Source organism: Fukomys damarensis, unplaced genomic scaffold, assembly GCF_012274545.1.
Source record: "Fukomys damarensis isolate Sample0158 unplaced genomic scaffold, DMR_v1.0_HiC HiC_scaffold_11, whole genome shotgun sequence".
NCBI lineage: Eukaryota > Metazoa > Chordata > Mammalia > Rodentia > Bathyergidae > Fukomys > Fukomys damarensis.
In genome coordinates this window covers 19,664,069-19,683,332 of record NW_022900923.1, presented here as the reverse complement: position 1 = coordinate 19,683,332, position 19,264 = coordinate 19,664,069, and the positions used below count along the sequence as shown (strand labels likewise).

General features: G+C 46.0%; 1 protein-coding gene across 3 annotated transcripts in view; it reads left to right on the top strand.

Annotated features, from left to right (window-relative positions):
• Astn1 (astrotactin 1) overlaps positions 1-19,264 on the top strand; it is a 325,481-nt gene that overhangs the window by 272,707 nt on the left and 33,510 nt on the right. For all 3 annotated transcript variants that reach the window (XM_033762107.1, XM_019208353.1, XM_010630211.1), the window contains exons 18-21: positions 3,880-4,013; positions 7,245-7,396; positions 8,434-8,569; positions 14,420-14,520. In XM_033762107.1, coding sequence (XP_033617998.1) covers positions 3,880-4,013; positions 7,245-7,396; positions 8,434-8,569; positions 14,420-14,520 — 523 coding nt within the window. The remainder of the gene's footprint in view (positions 1-3,879; positions 4,014-7,244; positions 7,397-8,433; positions 8,570-14,419; positions 14,521-19,264) is intronic.

The window sequence follows — 19,264 nt, the reverse complement described above, 5'->3', positions numbered from 1 at the left end:
GCAGAGAAAGCAGAGAGAGAGAGAGAGAGAGAGAGAGAGAGAGAGAGAGAGAGAGAGAAGAGGAGAGGAGCTGGGAACAAGAATGCACCTTTCCATGCTGCAGTGGTGGCACACGCCTGTAATCCCATCACTTAGGAGGCTGAGGCTGGAGGATCGCTGTGATTTTTGAAGCCAGTATGAGCTGCACAGTGAGTTCCAGGCCAGCCTGAACTACATAGCAAGACCCTGTCTAAAAACAAAACAAAACACAAAAGAATGCACGCTTCCAAGTTGTGCTCCCAGACCTGGCTCTTCTAGCCAGGCCCGACTCATTTCGGCTGTGAACTCACCTTTGGGTTGATCCTCTGATGGGTACAGTACCCCCAGGAGCCAGTGCCCCTCCAAAGCTCTGCCTCTGAACTCGCGAGGCTCTCAGGACACATTTTAGATCTAAACCATTATGCTCCTCAAGTACAACCTGTTTTTCCTCATGTATCTGGCCTTCAGACTTCCAACTCTGGGCCAAGGACAACGTCCTCACCAACATTTCTGCCACAGGCAAACTCTTACTGTTACGCCCAGTTTCAGCTCAGATATCACACACTATGGAGAGTCCTCCTTTATTTTCCTGGTCCACCTCAGGTCTTTGTAATTCCCAGTGTGCACGTATATTTGTCTTTTAAAACAAGCAGGCCTACTGTTAGAGTTGTTTGCAGTTATTTTCTCCTCTCTAGGCCATGAGAAATGTCTCTTCTTCTACTGAATGCCTAGCAGTGGTTGGTGCTCTGCTATTTAAATGAACGATGGGTGAATAAATGGATAAATTAATGTATAGATGAACTGGGTTATAAGTTGAGCTGCTTGCCTTAGAGAAAAACAATAAAAAATACTGGAAAGTTCTATTTCCTTTCTGGGCTTAGGATTAGATCTAATAACAAATGCAGATTCCCTGTGCAACGTGTGGCACATTGTAGGCACTAAGAAAAATATTTTCCTTTCTCTTCCGTTTCAAAAAGATTTCTTCTTGATTTTTTATCCATCGTTTATTCACAACTTTTACTCAGGATCCAGCAAGTTCAAGCTGTCATAGCATGTTGGGAAGGAAAGTTAGAAAGCTAAAGCTTTTGAGGAAGCATCATTTAAGACATTTGGCATCATATATGTTTTTCCATACTCTTTTGGATTAAAAATCTGGTCTTCTTGTTCCCAAGTTCAAGACCCTTTAATGGCTTATACGGCTCTAGAAATGTGACTCCCGTTACACTGGTCCAAGCTGCCTGTTCTAACCCCACACTACATTCCTCTCCCTGGTGAAGCATCTCTTCACCCTTCTCTCTGCCATTCTCGCCTTTTCTTTACAGACAGACTCACCTTTTTCAATGGCTTTTAGAAATCAACTTATATCCAGGCAGGTCTTCTTTAATATTGTTTTTATCTACCTGCAGCACTACCTCAACTTTTGTGACAAGATAACTTTTTTTGTTGTTTGTTTTTTTGAGACAGGATCTCACTGTGTAGTTGAGACTGACCTGGAACTCAATATGTAGCCCAGGCTGGTCTCGAACTCACAGCGATCCTCCTGCCTCACCCTCCTGAGTGCCGGCTGTGACCAGATAACCTTTGACCTATCCCTCAGGGCTCATTTAAAAACGGCACATCTTCAAGGAGGCCTTTCCCGAATCCCTCAGTGAGATCATCCAGCCCTTTCCTTTGCCTCTGGCGGCCATGTGCATTAGTAACACCGACCTCTTCCTTAGGAGTCCTTACCCCAGCTGTGATTATTTGGGCAGTTCTGTAACTTGTTATCTGATGTGAGACTTATGCAGACAAGGTCCCTAAGTGTCTCCTGCACCACTGTCATGACCAGCACAAGAAATGATCCCTTGGTAGGTGCCTAGCAAATGCGTGTTGATTGAAGGCTACCAGGCAGCTATCACTATTTCTTTTTTATTCTACCTGGCTCAAAGAAAGTCTGCTTTCCTAGTGCTCCTCTTGATTTGAATTTGATTTAATTAGATGAGGCACCTAGTGAACACCTCACTGGTGGACACCTTAAGTCAGTGCACTTGATGGAAAGAGCCTGAAATGACAAGGAGATGTGTTGAATTTAGGTCCTGGAACTCCCTCTTCAGTCCCTGTGATCCTGAGAAATTTACCTAACTTCTTTAAATCTTGGAGTTCTCCACTGGAAAAACAAGACAGCAGTTTATCAGAGTGTTGGCATCTGAAAAGGAATTATAAGTTATGAATCTCTATACAAATGATAGTTATACTCAGGAATTAGTTCTTGCTTCCTGTAGGCTCTCAGTCTGGGGGAGAGAATGGGTATGGACACTTATTTCAACAGTCCTCACCTGAGATGGTCCATGCCATCGGTGGCAAATCTGTGGAATACGTGTGACTGTAGTTTTCAAGACAAAATATATTAATGAAGAGTTCTTCTTTTTTCTAAACTAAAACTCAGTATTCCAGCTTAATTCCAATGCTAGAACTTGTGAAAAGTAAGTGGGTTTTGGGTTGCAGTTTGGTCTGGGTCTCTAAAAAGCTTGCAATCGTGGCTCAATGCTAAGCTCTGAAGGCATAGAACATAGGATGCTGGTTTTGGCTTCAGATATTTGGAATTTTGTAGAATCATCTCTTTCCTTTTCCCTCCCTCCCTCCCATTCTTGTTTTGCTCTTCGCTCCCCTCCCCTCCTTACTCCTTACCTTTCTTCTTCTCTCCAAATGTTTTGGTCTAAATTTGTCCAAATAAACAGGTTTTATTTATTTAATTTGCCAATTAGGGCGTAGTGAGAGTGGAACCGAGTGAAGAGGGAAAGCTAAAGCTACAGGTGTAGCGTGATGCAGAGAGAAGTTTGCTGTGAGCTTGGCAAGCTTGGAGCTGCCACCATTACCCTGGCCTGGAGCTGAGGACCAGAGTCCCCGCTGAGGGGCACGTCTCCCACCTGGGAATTGCCCTTAGCACAGTTTGATTACTCAGTGGGCTCAGTTTGTCTTTTTACTTAGTAGTAAACATCTCCATGAGCGTACTTATGTAAAGAATTGGGTTAGGCTCTGTGGTAGTTAAAGGCTCTTCATAAAACTCAACCTTGTCATTCAAAGACAAAAATAATTGTTAGCATTTATTTATGACTATTATGTATCAAGTACTATGCATATATTATTTTACTTAGCATATATTGTCTTAGTTGTCACAATGCCTTTATTAGGAAAGCACCATTTTTATTCTGTTTTATCATCGAGGAAACCGAGTTTACATAACTTGCCCAAGGTCACATGGAATTGATTGGCAAAAGTGATGTTTTTATCAGGGCAGACTGGTCCAGAGCACAGTTCTTAGCCTTTTTGCCATAGCTTCTCATACGTCTAGCCTATTAAGAAAAGTAGATCTACTGCCTGCTCTCAACCCAAAGCAGAAGGGCCTAAATATTGTAACTGGCTTGCTAGGCACACAAAAGGAATGTGAAGAAAATGCTAGGGCAAATAAGGACGTGCAGAGAGGCATCTGAGGAAGGGCAGAGAGGCTCTGCCGGAGGGAAGAATGGTCAAGCCAGGCTATCCAGAGATGTGTGGTAAAGAGGCCACTGTTCCTAGAGTCAAGTATGTGGCTTTATGGAGGGCAGTCTGAGGGAGATAGATGATGGAATATGGCTGTCTTCCAAGGTTATAACCATGAACTATTAGGCTGGAAGAAAAGGGATAGCCCAGAAATTGTACAGGGCTTAGTATCCCCAGAAACCATCTCCTGGCATAATAATTTTAGACCAAAAAATAATCAAGCATTGACACAACCTGATCTCTGGAAGTAATGGAGGGCCATGCAGAACCTTGGCAGCCCGGTGTCATTTCTGATGACCCAGCTTTGGCTCCCCCACACTCACTCTTTGCTCTCTCTTGCAGCTCCTACAGGAAGCCACCATGAGCTCTCTCTGGTGCTCAGGGACCGGAGATGTCATTGAGGACTGGTGTCGATGCGACTCCACTGCTTTCGGGGCCGATGGACTCCCCACCTGCGCGCCTCTGCCACAGCCTGTGTACGGTTCCCTTTCCCTGCCTCTCTCTTGCATGTCTGCCTCAGCATTACCCTGAGAAAAATGTAGGGTCCACTGTTTGCCAAGCAATAAACTGAACTCTTGAGATCAGTAAGCAGAACATGGCACAGTACCTGCCTTTGGGGACCTTTCTATCTACTAGGGGACGCAGGACACAAATTGTTATAGAAAAAGTCTGACAGGTGTTATAATCACTTATGGAAAGTGGGAAGAGGGGCTGTTTGGTTCTGAATGTGGGCAATGGTGAAGGCTTCATGAAGGACATGGCACATGCACTGCTCCTTAAAGGTGCAAAAAGCAGGACATCAGAGCTGGAAGATAACAGGTAACATTGCCATCGGCGATGAAGTTAGAGAGCTATAGTGAGGTCTTAACTAGATCCACAATACTGCCACCTACTGGACACTTACTGGATTTTGTGGAATAGTTCCACATGGCTGTGACCCCCACCCAGTTCATAAACAAGGAATGGGTTAAATAGATTGAATAATTTTCCCAAGGTGATAGAGCAGGAAGCAGGGCTGGGGCTGTGAGATCATGTTCTCCTCCATTACAATATGGAAAGTGTAAAACTGAGAAAGGTTTTGGTAGAATCAACCACAAGTCCCGGTGGCTGATCGACTATGGGATGAGAAGGAAGAAAAAGCAGAGAATGGACCTCAGGCTTATGACCTGGGTGGCTGGGAGGAGGAACTGAAGGAGGCAACACCAAAATCATGCAGGTGTGAAGGGAAGCCAGTTTCACGTGGCCTTACCTGGGAGGTCTGAGGCGTAGCTCTGCAGTTGATCAGTGGGCAGAGAGAAATGGCATTTTGTGAAAAAGTAAACGCTAGAGTAAGATGATCTCAGTCATTTCTCAATAAATGGGAGAGAACTGCAGCTCTGATCAAGGATGCCTAGGAAGCTCGGTGGGCTAGGGTGAGCACTGGGTGTGTCTGCATTTGAGGCAGGAAGAGGGTGAAGTACCGTGGAGGTGCCCAGGAAACAGACACATCCACTTCTCCCTCCCTCAAAGGAAGGCTAAACAGAACTTGTTGAGCCAAGGGCCCAGGGCCCAAGGCAGAAACTCAGCTTGGCCTCTAATGTGGTACCCATCATGGGAATTGAGCCGCCGAAGTAGTGTCCCCAAGAGGAGGACTGGCAGGACGAGCTGGCAAAGTGAAGAAAGCCCAAAGCAAAAGTCCTTTAATTTAGTAGCAAGGGAGCCAACTAGGAGAATCTGGTGATTCAGCAGATAAGAAAGTTACCTTTGAAAGGAAACGCTGAAACCACTGAACAGTTATCACGAAGTCCAGCTTCTTTGTCTCAAGGCTGATTTCATGTCTACCCTGTGTTTACTAAATGTCATAGCTGAAGAAAAAGTGAGGCTAAAGTCCCACAAGCAGGAAATGTCTATCAAAGACTTCACTCTTTTGGGTCGATTCTAATTACTTCTTTCAGTAACAGAACTTATATTCTTGCATTTTAATTGGCAGTTGGAAATAGAAATACAGTCTAATTTTGCATGAGTCCATGTAAATCACACACACTTTTATTTCTTAGTACAGGCTGGCCTTAGTTCATATTTTCATAGAATTTGAGTTCTCAGAAGGCTTAGTTACTTACTTAAGCTTCCTAGTGCTTTTTCTTCAAAATAGTATTCTGCATATGACTCTAATTAATGAATTTGTCAATATCCGCACTGTTTTGGATCTTTTCCATCTTAATGTCATACACAAACTATGCACTTCTTCATCATAGTAGCCACTAGCAGAAGAACATGTGCTTTTTATTATTTCCCGACTAGTTGAACGCCTTACTATTTCTTCCATGGCATTGAATGATTTCTTATTACAAGTATAATAAGACTATAATAAGGCTGAGGGCCGGGGATTTAGCTCAGTGGCGCCATGCCTGCCTCGTAAGTGCAAGGTCCCGAGTTCAAGCCCCAATACCGGAAACAAGCAAACAAACAAAAATCCAAGTATAGTGGTTGTGGTTCTGGGACTGGAGTGGGCTGTGTACCACTGCATTCCTAGCATCCAGTAATCCTGACAAGTACTAGGCATTTCATAAACATTTGCTGAATTAAAATTCAACATTGCAGCTGGTCTGAGGCAATCCTTCCACGGTCTCTTGCCCGGGGATCCTGGCTAAGAGGCACCTGTGAGCTCAGTGGAGAGGAGCAGAGGCAGGATGATGCATGGTTGTGAGGTGCAGGGGCTAAGGCATACTTATAATGGAGAGAGCCTGGGGATCAGGAACTGGGAAAACCTTTAGAATCCAGTGGTCTAGGAAGAAACAGAGAATTGGAAGCAAGAGAGAAACCTGAGCCACAGACAAGAAGTCAGAACATGGCAGTGAATTGAAACCACTTGGACAATTGGGAGATGAAGACCAGTGAGTGTCAACAATAATTACTGAGTCTTTACAAGGCACAAAGATGTACAGGACAGCAAGGCAAAACTGTAATCAAAATGGACAGCTTGTCAAGAAACAAGAGGTTATGAATTGGGAAAAACAAGCAGAGGCTGGAATCAGGAACCAGGATATTCATAGAAACCCAAGAGAAAAGACAGAAATTGAAATCAGAACTTAGGAAAACAGGCTCAAGACATCACTTCAAGGGGAACATGACCTGTGACCAACTTTCTGCTGCCCAGTGAAGCCCCCAGGGGGCAATACTTCCAAAGTGAGCCTGTTCCAAGGCCCAGGCTGAAGAAGGCGTGGGAAGGAAGCTGTGTTAGCTTCCACAGCAAGAGGGGAAGTGGTGATGGGCAGGGCAGATCCCAAGAGTACATTCTCTGGAGCCTAAGCTAACCGTAGCCTTATTAACACAAGCTTCTCTTGAACACCACTTCAGTGGGTCTTTATATGGGTGTTACACACATATTCCCTTGTTATTTCTTAAGAGAAAAATCCAGAAATAATATCTTCAAGCTATATAAAGTATATCTTCAAAGCCTTATTACCTGACCATGTAACATTCAGATATTCATTCATCTATTCTTATATAATTACTTGTTTACTTACAATTAATTTATGGCAGGCACTTACATATCTAAAGGCTAGGACTCATCAGTTACCATCCTCTGAACAAACATGGCCGTGGAAAGATCATCTTAGTAGTTTGTTTAGAAGGGTTTGCAGTGTAGCAACAACTGGGAAGATGGCAGGTGACCAGTGAGATCTCCACTGGGTCCTCATTGCATTTCTCTTCTTTTCTGCACTCAGGCTGAGACTCTCCACGGTTCACGAGCCCAGCAGCACCCTTGTGGTCCTGGAGTGGGAACACTCAGAGCCGCCGATCGGGGTGCAGATTGTGGATTACCTCATCCGTCAAGAGAAGGTCACTGACAGGATGGACCACTCCAAAGTGGAGACAGGTGAGCACGCCCCACTTCGTGGGCTCTCCTTGATCCATAGTGGCAGAAAGAAAACAAAAGAAAAATGCCCTACCTGGGTGCTTTGCCCCAGGCCTCTGGGATCCCACAACAAGAAGGAAGGAGCAGGAGAAGCAGCTGTTGTCTCTTTCAAGCCACAGCCATCTTGTGTGTTTAAGAGTTTTTGCATGATGAGCGTCTGACAAAGCCTTGTTTTGAGTTTTGCTTTTCTTTTTGTTTATAAAAGAGGTGTCCATGTCATTGCCTCTAGGCTCACTCACAAAGCAAGAACAGTACAGTACACTAGTTATCCTAGCCCACAATTAGGAAACAATTCTCTGCTAACCACTGCCATGATTACAGAAAAAAAAAAATGCCTTTGCTAATAACCCCCTCCAGGCAAAAGCATTGGTAAATAAATGCCCTTGCTCCATGTCTTGTCCTAAAGCAAACTCAGCTTTTGTCAGGTCCAGCTAGGAAAGGGAAGTTTTAAAGGAGCGGAAACACACCATGAAAAGTCTTCCATGGTTTATTATTTGTAGTCTACATGCAGGGAAAGGTCAACATAAATCATCGCTAAAACTTATGTGGAAGATGTGGTCCCCAGCAGGATGGTGATGTCTGCAATCTAACTCAGGGTAAATAGCCTCTGGCGAACTTGTTGCTGGGGTGCAGAGACACATGCAGCCGCCCTCAGGCCTGGAAAGAGGTCTACGGCTTCTTTTCAGGCTCTTTCTGGTGTGTACAGACACTGCTCAGTAGGGCAGTGACCCTTGACCACAGTAGCTGTTCTCTGTCCGTACCAGGAGCGTTTCACGAAAGAGTTCACAGATGTGGTATGTACACCTTGCCTTCGTTGTTTCTGAACTAACTCTGGAGAATGGCTTCGGGTTGACTGGTTAAATATGCATCAGCCAGGAAAGACCGCTGCTTCCAGGTGTCCTTTCTCTAGCAGGAAATGCTCACTGGGTTGGTTCCGTGTCCTTCTTGCTTGGCCGACTCTCTTTCTCCCCTTTTCCTGTTGCTCCCCCTCTGGGCAGAAACGGTACTGAGCTTTGTGGATGACATCATCTCTGGAGCTAAGTCCCCTTGCGCCATGCCATCTCAGGTGCCCGACAAACAGCTCAGCACCATCTCCCTCATCATCCGATGCCTGGAGCCCGACACCATTTACATGTGAGTAGCACTCACCTGCTTAATGAATTCTTAAACTCAAAGACCCAAGGCTCTTCGCTGCTTCCCTTTTCCCACTTGAGTTCCTTCAGAGAGTCGGCAGAAGATACTGTGTCCCTGAAGTCCCACCCCATGGGCATTATAAAGAACCTCCTTGAGTGCTTAGGCATTCATGGGAGTGGAATTTCAAAAGATAACAGCCTTGTCCCTCAAAAACTTGCAACATGCAAGCAAAATGTATGAACAATGAATTTTAATGTAAGACAGAACACATGTTAGAAGTACAAGGAATGTGTTGAGGGAAAGAAAGGATCGATTTTAAGGAGAGTGAATGTCTTCTGAACTGGGTTGTGCAGAATGTCAAATGCTGGAGTAATGTTGGAACAGGCATATTAGATTCTGGGCAAGGAGAGCAAAGGAGAGGAGACTAGAAGGGATTAAGGCTGCAGAAATGACCAGAAAAGGCAACAGGAGAAAACAAGAGGGAGAATAGAGTGAATGCTGAATGTCAGTGGAGAAAAGTTTTCTTTTTCTTTTTGAGGAAAGGATGAGGAGACTGAGGACTGCACTTTATAAAACGAGCTCCACCAGTACAGAAATAATGTATTGAGCTTAGAACTGGTCAGCATTTTTTCCTTAAAGAAAATCCGGTGAATTACATCATGGCCCTTGGAATGGTGAGCTCTTTCACCATCTCTTTCTCTGCTCTGGGGATGATTGTAAAATACTTGTGCAGCATCCGCCGAAGCAGGAGAGACGGTGAGAGAATCGAAGTCATGGAAAACTCTGAGGGTGAAGGCAGAATGCAGAGTGAGGCAGCTCTGGGACCTTTTGACCCCATCGGTATGAAAAACATTTAACAGTTTACAGATGAGGTCACAGGCATAGCGTCAAGGCTTCCAGAAGAAATCAGTTCCATTTCCACAGTCAAAGAGTTCAAAGATGAAGGGCACTAGACTTCTGAGTGGCACTGATTGAGATGAACTGAGATGTTTGGGCTCAGTATCTTCGGCGCAGGAGTAAGAGCTGTAAGCAGAGCCTGTGCGTGACAAAGTGAAACACGTCTCGACAAGTGATATTCTAGAGGCCCAGAAGGGCGCACATGGGCATAGAAGGGAACAGGAAGATCAGGGAGTGTGGTTTTCTCTGTGGGCGATGGCCCTGCCATCCTCATGGGCTCTCTTGGGAGGGGCACAGCCAGGTAACGGAACAGGATTTGGAAATGCAGCTCACCAATCTGATATAAAACATCTCAAACTCAGTTAAACTTGCATTATTGTGTGTAATAAGACCTCACTAATATCTGTCACTAATTTACAACTGTTAATTAGGAATTTCAAAGTTCAGTGAGGAAGAGACTGGCACAGTTCCTTTAGGAATGACTAGATTACCCAATCTGGGACCCTCCTCTTACTGGTCCCAACCAGGCTGTTTCTTGATCAAAGATTTGAGATCAATACTTTCTCCCACTTCTACTCGCCCTAGTGATCTTCTGGTGCCCCCCTCCAGTGTGCTGGAAAACAGAAACTTTCCGCCAATGTTGATTTTTGAAGTTAGAGAGATGCCTGGGACTAAAGCAGAAACAACCAATGTCCACCAGGTGGCACTGCAGATCACAGGAAGAGGGTGATGTGGGTGGCCAGAACGGTTCCTTTCTGTGAAGGGTCCAGGAAGGCCTGTGACAAAATCTGAAATTAAGAGCTGAGAATGAATAGGCTCCAGACTCAGTTTTGTCCCTAAGCACCAAGAAACTGTTAAGTCCCTTCAACTCTGGAACAGAGACTTCTAGTCATTTGTGGAGATCTGATCTGTGGTATTCTTTATTAAATATGTCTGGAAATCCTGGCCAATCCTGGGTGACTGGAGATATTGCTCTTCACTGGTGACCACACAGGTAAAGCTAAATTTCAGCTAGCATCCTTTGTGATCTGATGTATTTAATTCATTTTAAAGAACGTTATTTGGAGAAGGGTCAATAATACACAAACTTTAAAGGACCCTTCACTGGAAGGGATCTTAAAGTGTTTCTGGTCCAACTGCTTCATTTTCAGAACGGGAAGGTGAGTGATCCTGGCCTTCTAGCCCAATGTCCCCTCTCACAGCCCCTGCTCCCAAGGGAGCGCAGGCCTTTCTGGGCACGTGATGGCAGACATAATTCAGAAAATGGTGGCTGAACCAGAGGGATCAGCAGGAAACACCAGGGTTGGAAGGGTAAAGCAGGAAAGTTGCAGGCAGCACAGCCAGCCCTGGACAGGAGGAGCCTCAGGACCCTTCAGGCACATTGAGCCCCAGGCCTTTAAGATCTGGCCCTGGAGCTGAGCCAGGCTCCACAGCCTCTCACGCACACACAGCCTGGTTGGTCAGTGTCATCACGACGTCTCTAAGTACGCACTGAGCCGTCCCAGCCAAGCGGCAGTGGCAGGAGCCCAGAAATTTTGGATGAAGCAGCGAATGTAGTTACACGTGAGCCCTCTGGATTGGAAGCAGTGCTTATCTCTTCTGTCCAGTACCTCCGGCTGACTCGCTTACTGTCCTGCCAGTGTTGAATGGCGGGAACGGTAATAACTGACAATACACAGAGAAACCCTTCCCAGATCTTACACGTGAAACTGTGTGATGTGCTCCCCGTCCCTTTACTAACCAGATGACTGGTGTTCCCTTCATGTCTGGCACTTCCTTTCCTAATATCTGCGTCATATTAAAATATGCTAGTAAAAATAGCTTAGAGCTTGGAATCTAAGTTTTACACTGGTTGCCTTTTGGAGTGATGTGAGAATTTAATGTATGTACAGACACTTTTGTTCCAGCTTGATGCAGTTTGGCTGGAACTTATAGCAAGAGGTGTGTAAAGCAAACTGCCCCCGGGGGAGTGGGACGGGCCGGAGGTTGAGGTGGGAAGCTCGGGGAAGCTACGTGAAGTGGAAGGCCTGGGACTGAAGAACGGCAGCATCGGCATTGTATCGGCTGCCATCAGCCATAGGGGGTCTAGGGCAGGTACCTTTGTGCACTGGCCGGTGGCATCACGCTGTCAGGGAGCAGCCAGACTGCGACCCTGCCCGAAATTCCAAGGCCGGGCTCAGGGCCCCAGGAGGTAGACAGGAGAAGACAAAGAAACAAGGCCGTACCCACAGGAGATGACCAGGAGGCACGCGGACCTCTGCTAAAGAGCCCAGGACTCGGACACAGTAGAGAGGGCTGTGCTGATGGAAGCAGGGGGGCCTGGCTGTGAGCACTGAGGCACTGGGCCAGGCTCTTGCAGCACTGTCTCGGGGAGAACAGGGCTTCATATCTCCCAGCTCTGATGCAAACAACTGCTGGACTTGGATCAGGGCAGAGTCTGCAGCAAAGCTCAGCCTCCCACTTCTGGCAGGCGATCGACTTTAGACACAAAGGGCCTGGATCGTGATCTTCTGGGGCAGAAGGGGCTCACTGAAGCCCCACAGGGACGGTCCTACCAAAGTTTGTATCACACTAAGTCCTTGGGCTCTCTGACTTTCTACACTATGAGACTTGCAGCAGACCAGACATAAAGCCGAGGGAGAGTGGGAGTACCCCAGGGGAGTGGGACAAGCTTGGGGGGCTGAGCAGGGAATTGATCCCATCCCAATTTCTGTGTAAGAGACACAGAGAAACACGCTCTGCGTGGGGGATCCCAGACCACAAGGAGCAAGCCTTCAGCCTACCTCACCTCTGAATCCCACAGCTACAGGTGGTCTGGGGTGAGGAGGCAGGGAAGACAACTGGTACCTGCTCCAAGACTGGGTTGTAGGACTAAACTGTGAAGTGGAGACAGACTCGGGTCTAATCAGATACAGGAGCCTCGGAGTTGGGTGGCCTCAGCCACAATTCTAGAAATAGGACCAAGAAGTTGAAGTATGTAGGGCCAAAGGAGAGGAAATGCCATGGCTGCCAGTGCTGGGGCTGGAGCAGCTCACTGCTGTCCTTGGAGGCTGTATGGGACTGGTGCCAAGGGGAAAGAAATGGCAAGAAGGAGAGGGTGGCAGGACCCTGGGTTTCAGATCAGGTTAGGGTGGGGTTTAGTTCTAGGTGAGATTGCTGGTGAGAACACAGGAGCAGGGCGTGACCCAGAGGCTAGTGGAGTGGATAGAGCCCCCATGTACACATAGGAGAGGAAGCAGAGGACTTGGTCCTGGTCAGCAAGGAGGTTGGGGGAGTCCCTGAGGGACCTACCGGGTGGCCCAGGCTTCCGTGTCCTGAGTCTTGGCAGGGCATCACATTCCAGGGGTGGAGCTTGCCTGTGTGAGTCCTTTGAAGCCAGTGTGAGAGTTTGGCGAGGTGTAGGGAAGAGTGATGATTCCCCACAGCACACAGGTTCTTACTCTGACCGTCTTCTAGGTTTCTTTGCTGGCAGGGAATGTTGGACATAAGTTGGTCTTTTCTCTGCTGAAAGGAACACACATTCTTGGAAGACGCATTAATTAATTTATATTTCTTTCTACCTCACCAGTCTTACAGTTTCCCGCCTGGCTGACATCTACCAAGGCCACCCCATCTTGAGAAATCTTTCTTCCTTTTGCTTGTACCTCTCCCAGAAATTCTGTTTACCAATCCATGCAGCCTACTGGTGGCAGCATACCAAAATAAGGGAAGGGACAAAGAAAGCAATGCTGTATGATTTCCTTTACACTGACTGGCTGGGTTACTTATCAGAGGCCCTGAGCAGACACAGGAGCTTGTTTTCATGGTAAGATTCAAATTCCCCTCTGAGTAGCAGATTCTAGAATTTCTCTCTCATCTCCATCCAGGTCCGTCACCCAAAGGGTGATTCCAAAACTCCAAGAGGCATTGTCCCAGGGAGGAAATTTTCCCTTTGGCCTTTGATAGCGAGGTCTTCATCTTCTCCCTGGAATTCCCTGGGCACTGTGTGTTAAATTGCTAGGGGATCATAGCATTTCCCACTTAGTTCCAGTTCCACAGTGGGCAGCAGCTCAGTGGAATGGAGAATGAAGCATCTAGTCTTGGACAAGCCAAAGGGCCCTACTCTGGTTGTTCCACTTGTGACTTTAGAAAGTGAAATTACACTCAGTCTTTGTGCACAAAGATGAAGGCCGTGGACCGAACAGAAGAGAATATGATGCGTCCAGTATCATCATGTGTTTGACGCCCCAGGTCTTATTGTGCCTGTTTACCTCATTTCATCAAGGACTTGCAAGTAGACTTTTATCATCCCGTTTCACAGATAAGGGAAAGTAAGGCTCATGGCCGTGACTGGAGCTCCACTAGCCTTAAACCCAAGTTCTGGCCATCTGTTTCCAAGGATATATACTCTTTCCCAACTCAGTGGTTGTCAAAAGTAAACTGGCATCAGAATCATCTGGAAGGCCGCTGGGCGTGATGGTGTACAGCTGTAGTCCCAGCTACTTGGGAGGTTAAGGCAGGAGGATCACTTGAGGCCCAAGAGTTTGAGATCAGCCTGGGTAACATAGCGAGACCCTGTCTCAAACACAAAACTAACCAAAACAAAACAAACAAAAAATAATCAAGGAGAGAAAGACAAACTGAATTACCTGGAAGGCTTGGTAGAGCACAGGTTTCTGGTCCCAGCCCTCACTCATAGGCACTGGGGTTCAGTGCTCACAGTTTGACACTGAGGCTGCAGGTCTGGGGGCTCCATCTGGAGAACCAGTGCCCCGCACTATGATGCTTTCCACCAGATCCAAATCAGCAAATTTATACCTGAGCCCATGCAAAACAGGAAGAGGTGCCAGGCTGCATGGTTTCTGACCAGAGGAGTGGCAGTATGAGTATCTCAGTATAACAAGAGCAGCAGAGTCATGGATTGTCTCTGGCCACGTTCTCTCTGGTAATGATCCCCTCTGCCCTGCCCACCAGGTTCACCCTTTGGGGAGTGGACAACACAGGACGGCGTTCCAGGCCCAGCGACGTGATTGTGAAGACCCCTTGCCCTGTGGTGGATGATGTGAAAGCCCAAGGTAAGAGACACTCAGGTTAGCAGAATGTGCAAAGTGTAACCTGGGGACTTCTCCTCTCTATGAAGAAAGAAGGACCAAGGGATTTCACCCGGGAAGGGGAAGAACCCGAGGCTCAGCACAGAAGCACAGACTTTGCAGAAGTGCTCCTCACTGTGTTGTGGTTTCACACATAGCCCATAAGTCAACGAAGGCCCAGGCAGTCAGCTATTCAGGAGCTTTTTAGTTCTAAGGAGGTTGGAGCCCTGCCCTTGGGATAGCAATGGAGCCTCTTACTCTCTTCAATGTTTTCTATACATCTAAAAGGCTATTTTGAGTTTGATCATTACAAGGCTTCAGATTTGAAATTAACTGCTTTCTTCTCTAGAAAAGATGCATTGAAATCTTTTGCTGGCTCTTTGATAAAAAATTGTCCCAGGGATTAACCCTGGTTAATTAGGAAGAGCTCATCTTTAATCAACATTCATTATACATCTGGTGCTGTCTGGCTGGTTTTGACAGTATGGTCTGCTCTAAGATTTTCACATCCCCTCTACAACCAGAATTCTTTCCATCCTGGTCACTTTTTCTAAAGGGCGGCAGCACTAATTAAAGTAATCTGATCAATCACTAATATCTGTTGGGTAGAAATGAGCTAATGCCATTGACATATTATCAGAGGCATTGACTGATACAGGAAGTGTAAGCTGTGCTGATTTTAATAAGGGGGATATGGTCACCATGCTGATGTGCTGATACCCCACAAATCACCTTGCACATGGGACTTGATGCTTTGGATCAGACTGACCAGGAAGAGACATTCTCAGAAAGTCCAAGGGTGATACCAAGATGCAACAAAATCACAGAAAGAAGAGTGAATTAGACCTACTTTAATGGAAACCACCCACCAACATTGTAGCACTGTGGAACTTCTAAAAGTATTTTACATTTAATCAGTGTGACTTCTTAAAAGTATGGTATTTTCCACACAGACATCTGATAATATCAAGGCCCTTTCCTAAACTCTTCAACAGATTCCATTGTCGTTTGTGACAAAAAATATTTATGAGGCATATTAGGACCTGAGTGGGCCGCCTTTGTCCGCTTTTCCAACACATCCGAGCCCACTGCCTACGCCCTTGATTAGCCTCTACATCCCAGCCTCCCTGTCTTCCTCAATTCCTCCAACATCATTCCCGCTTCTACCAGAAGCCTTTGCAAGTGTTGGTTCCATTACTTCATATACTTCCCAACCACACCCCTCTAACAGATTAATTTATCTCAGCCTGAAGCTCTCAGATCAAGTGGGACTTCCTCGGGAAAGGACGGGACAGGAGCCCCTCGTAGGTATCTTCATGGTACCATGATTCTTCCTTCAGAATATTCACCTCAGTTTCCAGCTATCATGATGTGTTAAATGTGTCTACCTCACTAGACAATGAGTTCCATGCAGCCAGGAGCCCATCTCTCTTTTTCCACTATTATGCACCTAATATGCTGCATGGTGGAGTGGTTACATAGAAACATAGCCTCCGGAGTCAACAGCACAAGTTCAAATTGCCCTCATTTTATGGATGCAGAACTTGAGATTCAGAATGGAATCAATAAAGTGACTAAGGTCACTAAGTGTTTATTAGAAGAAACACTCAGACTTGCTCTTGGACTCCACTTCACATTTTGTTTATAATGTTACCACTAGATATTTAAAGGGTTATTGTGTAATGGATTTAATCTTTTTCTTTGTCTCTAAAAATGGATGACAAAAGAAGAGTTACTTTAAAAGAGAGTCCAGGGATTTAGCTCAGTGGTTCTGCCACCTGCCTGGCAAGTGCAAGGACCTGTGTTCAATCCCTGGTACAGAGAGAGAGAGAGAGAGAGAGAGAGAGAGAGAGAGAGAGAGAGAGAGAGAAAGAGAGAGAAAGAATGGATCAGCAAGTTCTCCCTCTCCAGACTTAAGTGTCCACTGGGACGTTACACCAGAGCAGAGACCTGTCCTTGGGTGGCAGATGTGCTTCTCTTTTCAGGGAGTGGATACAACTTTGAAAATCTAAACTTTCTTCAGCATGGAAGCAGTCTGTGGTTGGGCATCCCCAGATAAGTCAGTATGGAGGGCCTATACACTCTCACGATATCAGATGGTTTTTTACTATAACCCAGAGAGGAGCACGTGATAAGAAGGTGCCGTCACCATTTCTGCATTAGAGAGTTCACCAGTGACTTTGCAGGTAGATATCTTGAAGTTACTTGGCAGCAGGCTGTGAGAATTTCAGGGATGTATTTAGCAGGTGGAAGGGGGCCAGCATGGTGTTACCTAGAGAGATGGATGAGTAGAGTTTAGGTCTAGAATAAAGGGTGGTCAATGTAGGGACAGACCACTACCTTGTTTTCTCTGTAGAAGTCTCTTGGGTCAACTCTGTCCTACAAGGGGTATCAAGATGTACTCTGTCTGCTGGTATCTCCTGGCAAAGGAGAGTTTCTGAAATCCCAGCAGACCAGTTGGAAGCACAGCAGTTTAGTGTCGAGAGAATGAAATAACACTCCCAAGTCTCATGATCCTTCCTGGAGATGAGTTAGACTAATTGAGGACATCCATGCAAAATAATACAGTTCTAGCAGTTGTAAAAAATAAAAAAGTGTATGCCTTACCTTGTAAAAAACTCAAATGGTGATCATAAATATAACTCCCCACATGTGATAAAAAAGTGACCCAGAGCATGACTTCAACTCCTTATTACCTAGCCAGACGCTAGACACTAACCATCATGTGAATATACTTTCTGTGAAGGATTTTATCATGTCCTTACCCCAAGGCTACTGTGTACATAAGTTTCTACCAGTGTTTACTGAAATAAGGCTTCTCCAGGGGGTGCTTCTGGGTCAGCCCTTGTGGCTGGTCTGAAGGCTGGAGCATGGTCTCTCGAGAGTCCTCACAGAGCTTCTCTGGAGGAAGCCTTGTTCTCCATTCTTCCGCATCCATCATCTTCTCCTGGCGGGAAACATAAACATGGGTCCAGTGTTTCCATTGCTTCTTCCACAGCCGCTTATCAACCTCTGGTACTAGATGATGAAGAAATAAAATAACTCAACTAAAAATCTATTTTCAAGAATTTCATAATCAGCTGCCACGAATTTATTAATTCATCCAATGAAAACTTGCTCTTCATTTAATACCTAAGATCAAAGCTCCTTGGCTCAAAGAGCTTATATTTTAGCAGGGATGATAGAAAAAAAAATAACAAAATAATAAAATATATAATATATGAAATGATTATATGCTCCCTCTGCAAACCAAGAGGATTTGGTATAAGCATGTGAGGGCAGCATTTGACTGGCATGGCTGGGGAAGAGAGTGAAGAAGGAGACCACACAGGTTTCTGTAAGGGGAGACTGTGCAGAGCTGCTCACTGTGAGTGAAGAGAGTGGAGGTGAAGGCACCAGGAGGAGACAGGAGCTCTCAGAGGTCCCAGGCAGATCCCACAGGGCCTGGTCCTCACTAGCAAACTGGACTGTGCCTGGGATTGTGCTGAGAGGCCCTGGAGGACTCGAAGCAGAAGAGTGATCTGGTCAGACTTGAATTTGTATGGGCTGCTCTGACAGCTGTGTGGACAGCAGACCCTCAAAGGGGCCTATCATGGAAGTAGAAGCTGTGGCCATTCAGAGGAGAGGGGATGTTGTCCTAGAGCAGAGGGACTGTTGCAGAGGTGGTGAGAGCTACTCTGATTCTAAATATTTTAATGATTTAACCAAACGGATTTGGATTTAGCAGTGGATTGGAAATGAAGCACGAGGGGCACATTAGTCTACGGCACATTGTGAAAAGTGTGCACAGCAGCTGCTCCTCCTGACCTAGTGGTTTGTGCCCCCAGGGCTCCCAGCGTGACCGCTTGGGCAGAGAAGGCAGAAGAAGGGACAAGCTGAGGGCACGTGGTTTAGGTCAGACTGAGAAGGAAATTGATACAGGAGTGAGCGGAGGAAGCAAAACACTTAGGTTTTCATCAATAATGAATTGATTTGCCAGCAGTAAGAAAAACAGAAGCTGTGAATGGGGGTGTGTGCACACTCTTGATCTTGAGCTTTGCTATTTCAAAATGAGTGGCTCTCAGGGTTGATGAGAGACTTCTGGTGGTTGGAGGTCTCCAGGCTTAAGGCCTGTCACGTGGGGAGTGACGTCATCCTTCATGGAAACGATGGGCAGATAAACCAGAAGCCACATTCTTCAGTGAATGCAGAACGACGGGCAAGAAATGAATGGAAAGAAATAAGAAGCAGGACAGTTTTGAAAATGGATTTTAATATATATTTGGAGAGGAAAGAAATAGTTGAAAGTTGCCCCGAGAAGGACACCTCTGTCCTGTGGACAGCAACGGCCCACATGAATGCTTGGAGGGAAGGAAGAGAGCTTGCCCATGTCGAGGGTGAAGAGAGAGTTGCTCACCATGTAATAATGCTGGTCCCTGAGGAAGTACGGACAATTTTGAAAGAATGGATTAGTGAAGAGCAATAGTCTGCGGAGTGTGGTACCAAGGCCAGCAGCAGCATCTTGGATCTTGTTAGAAATCTAAATTCTTTATATATCCTTGATAATAGTCCTTTGTCTGAGGTACAGCTGGTAAAAATTTTTTCCCACATTGTAGATTGTCTCTTAGTTCTGCTAATGGTTTCTTTTGAAGTACAGAAGCTTTTTAGTAAGATGAGATCCCAGTTGTTGATTCTTTCTGCTAGTTCCCGTGCTACTGAGGATTTGTTCATAAAGTCTTTTCCTATACCA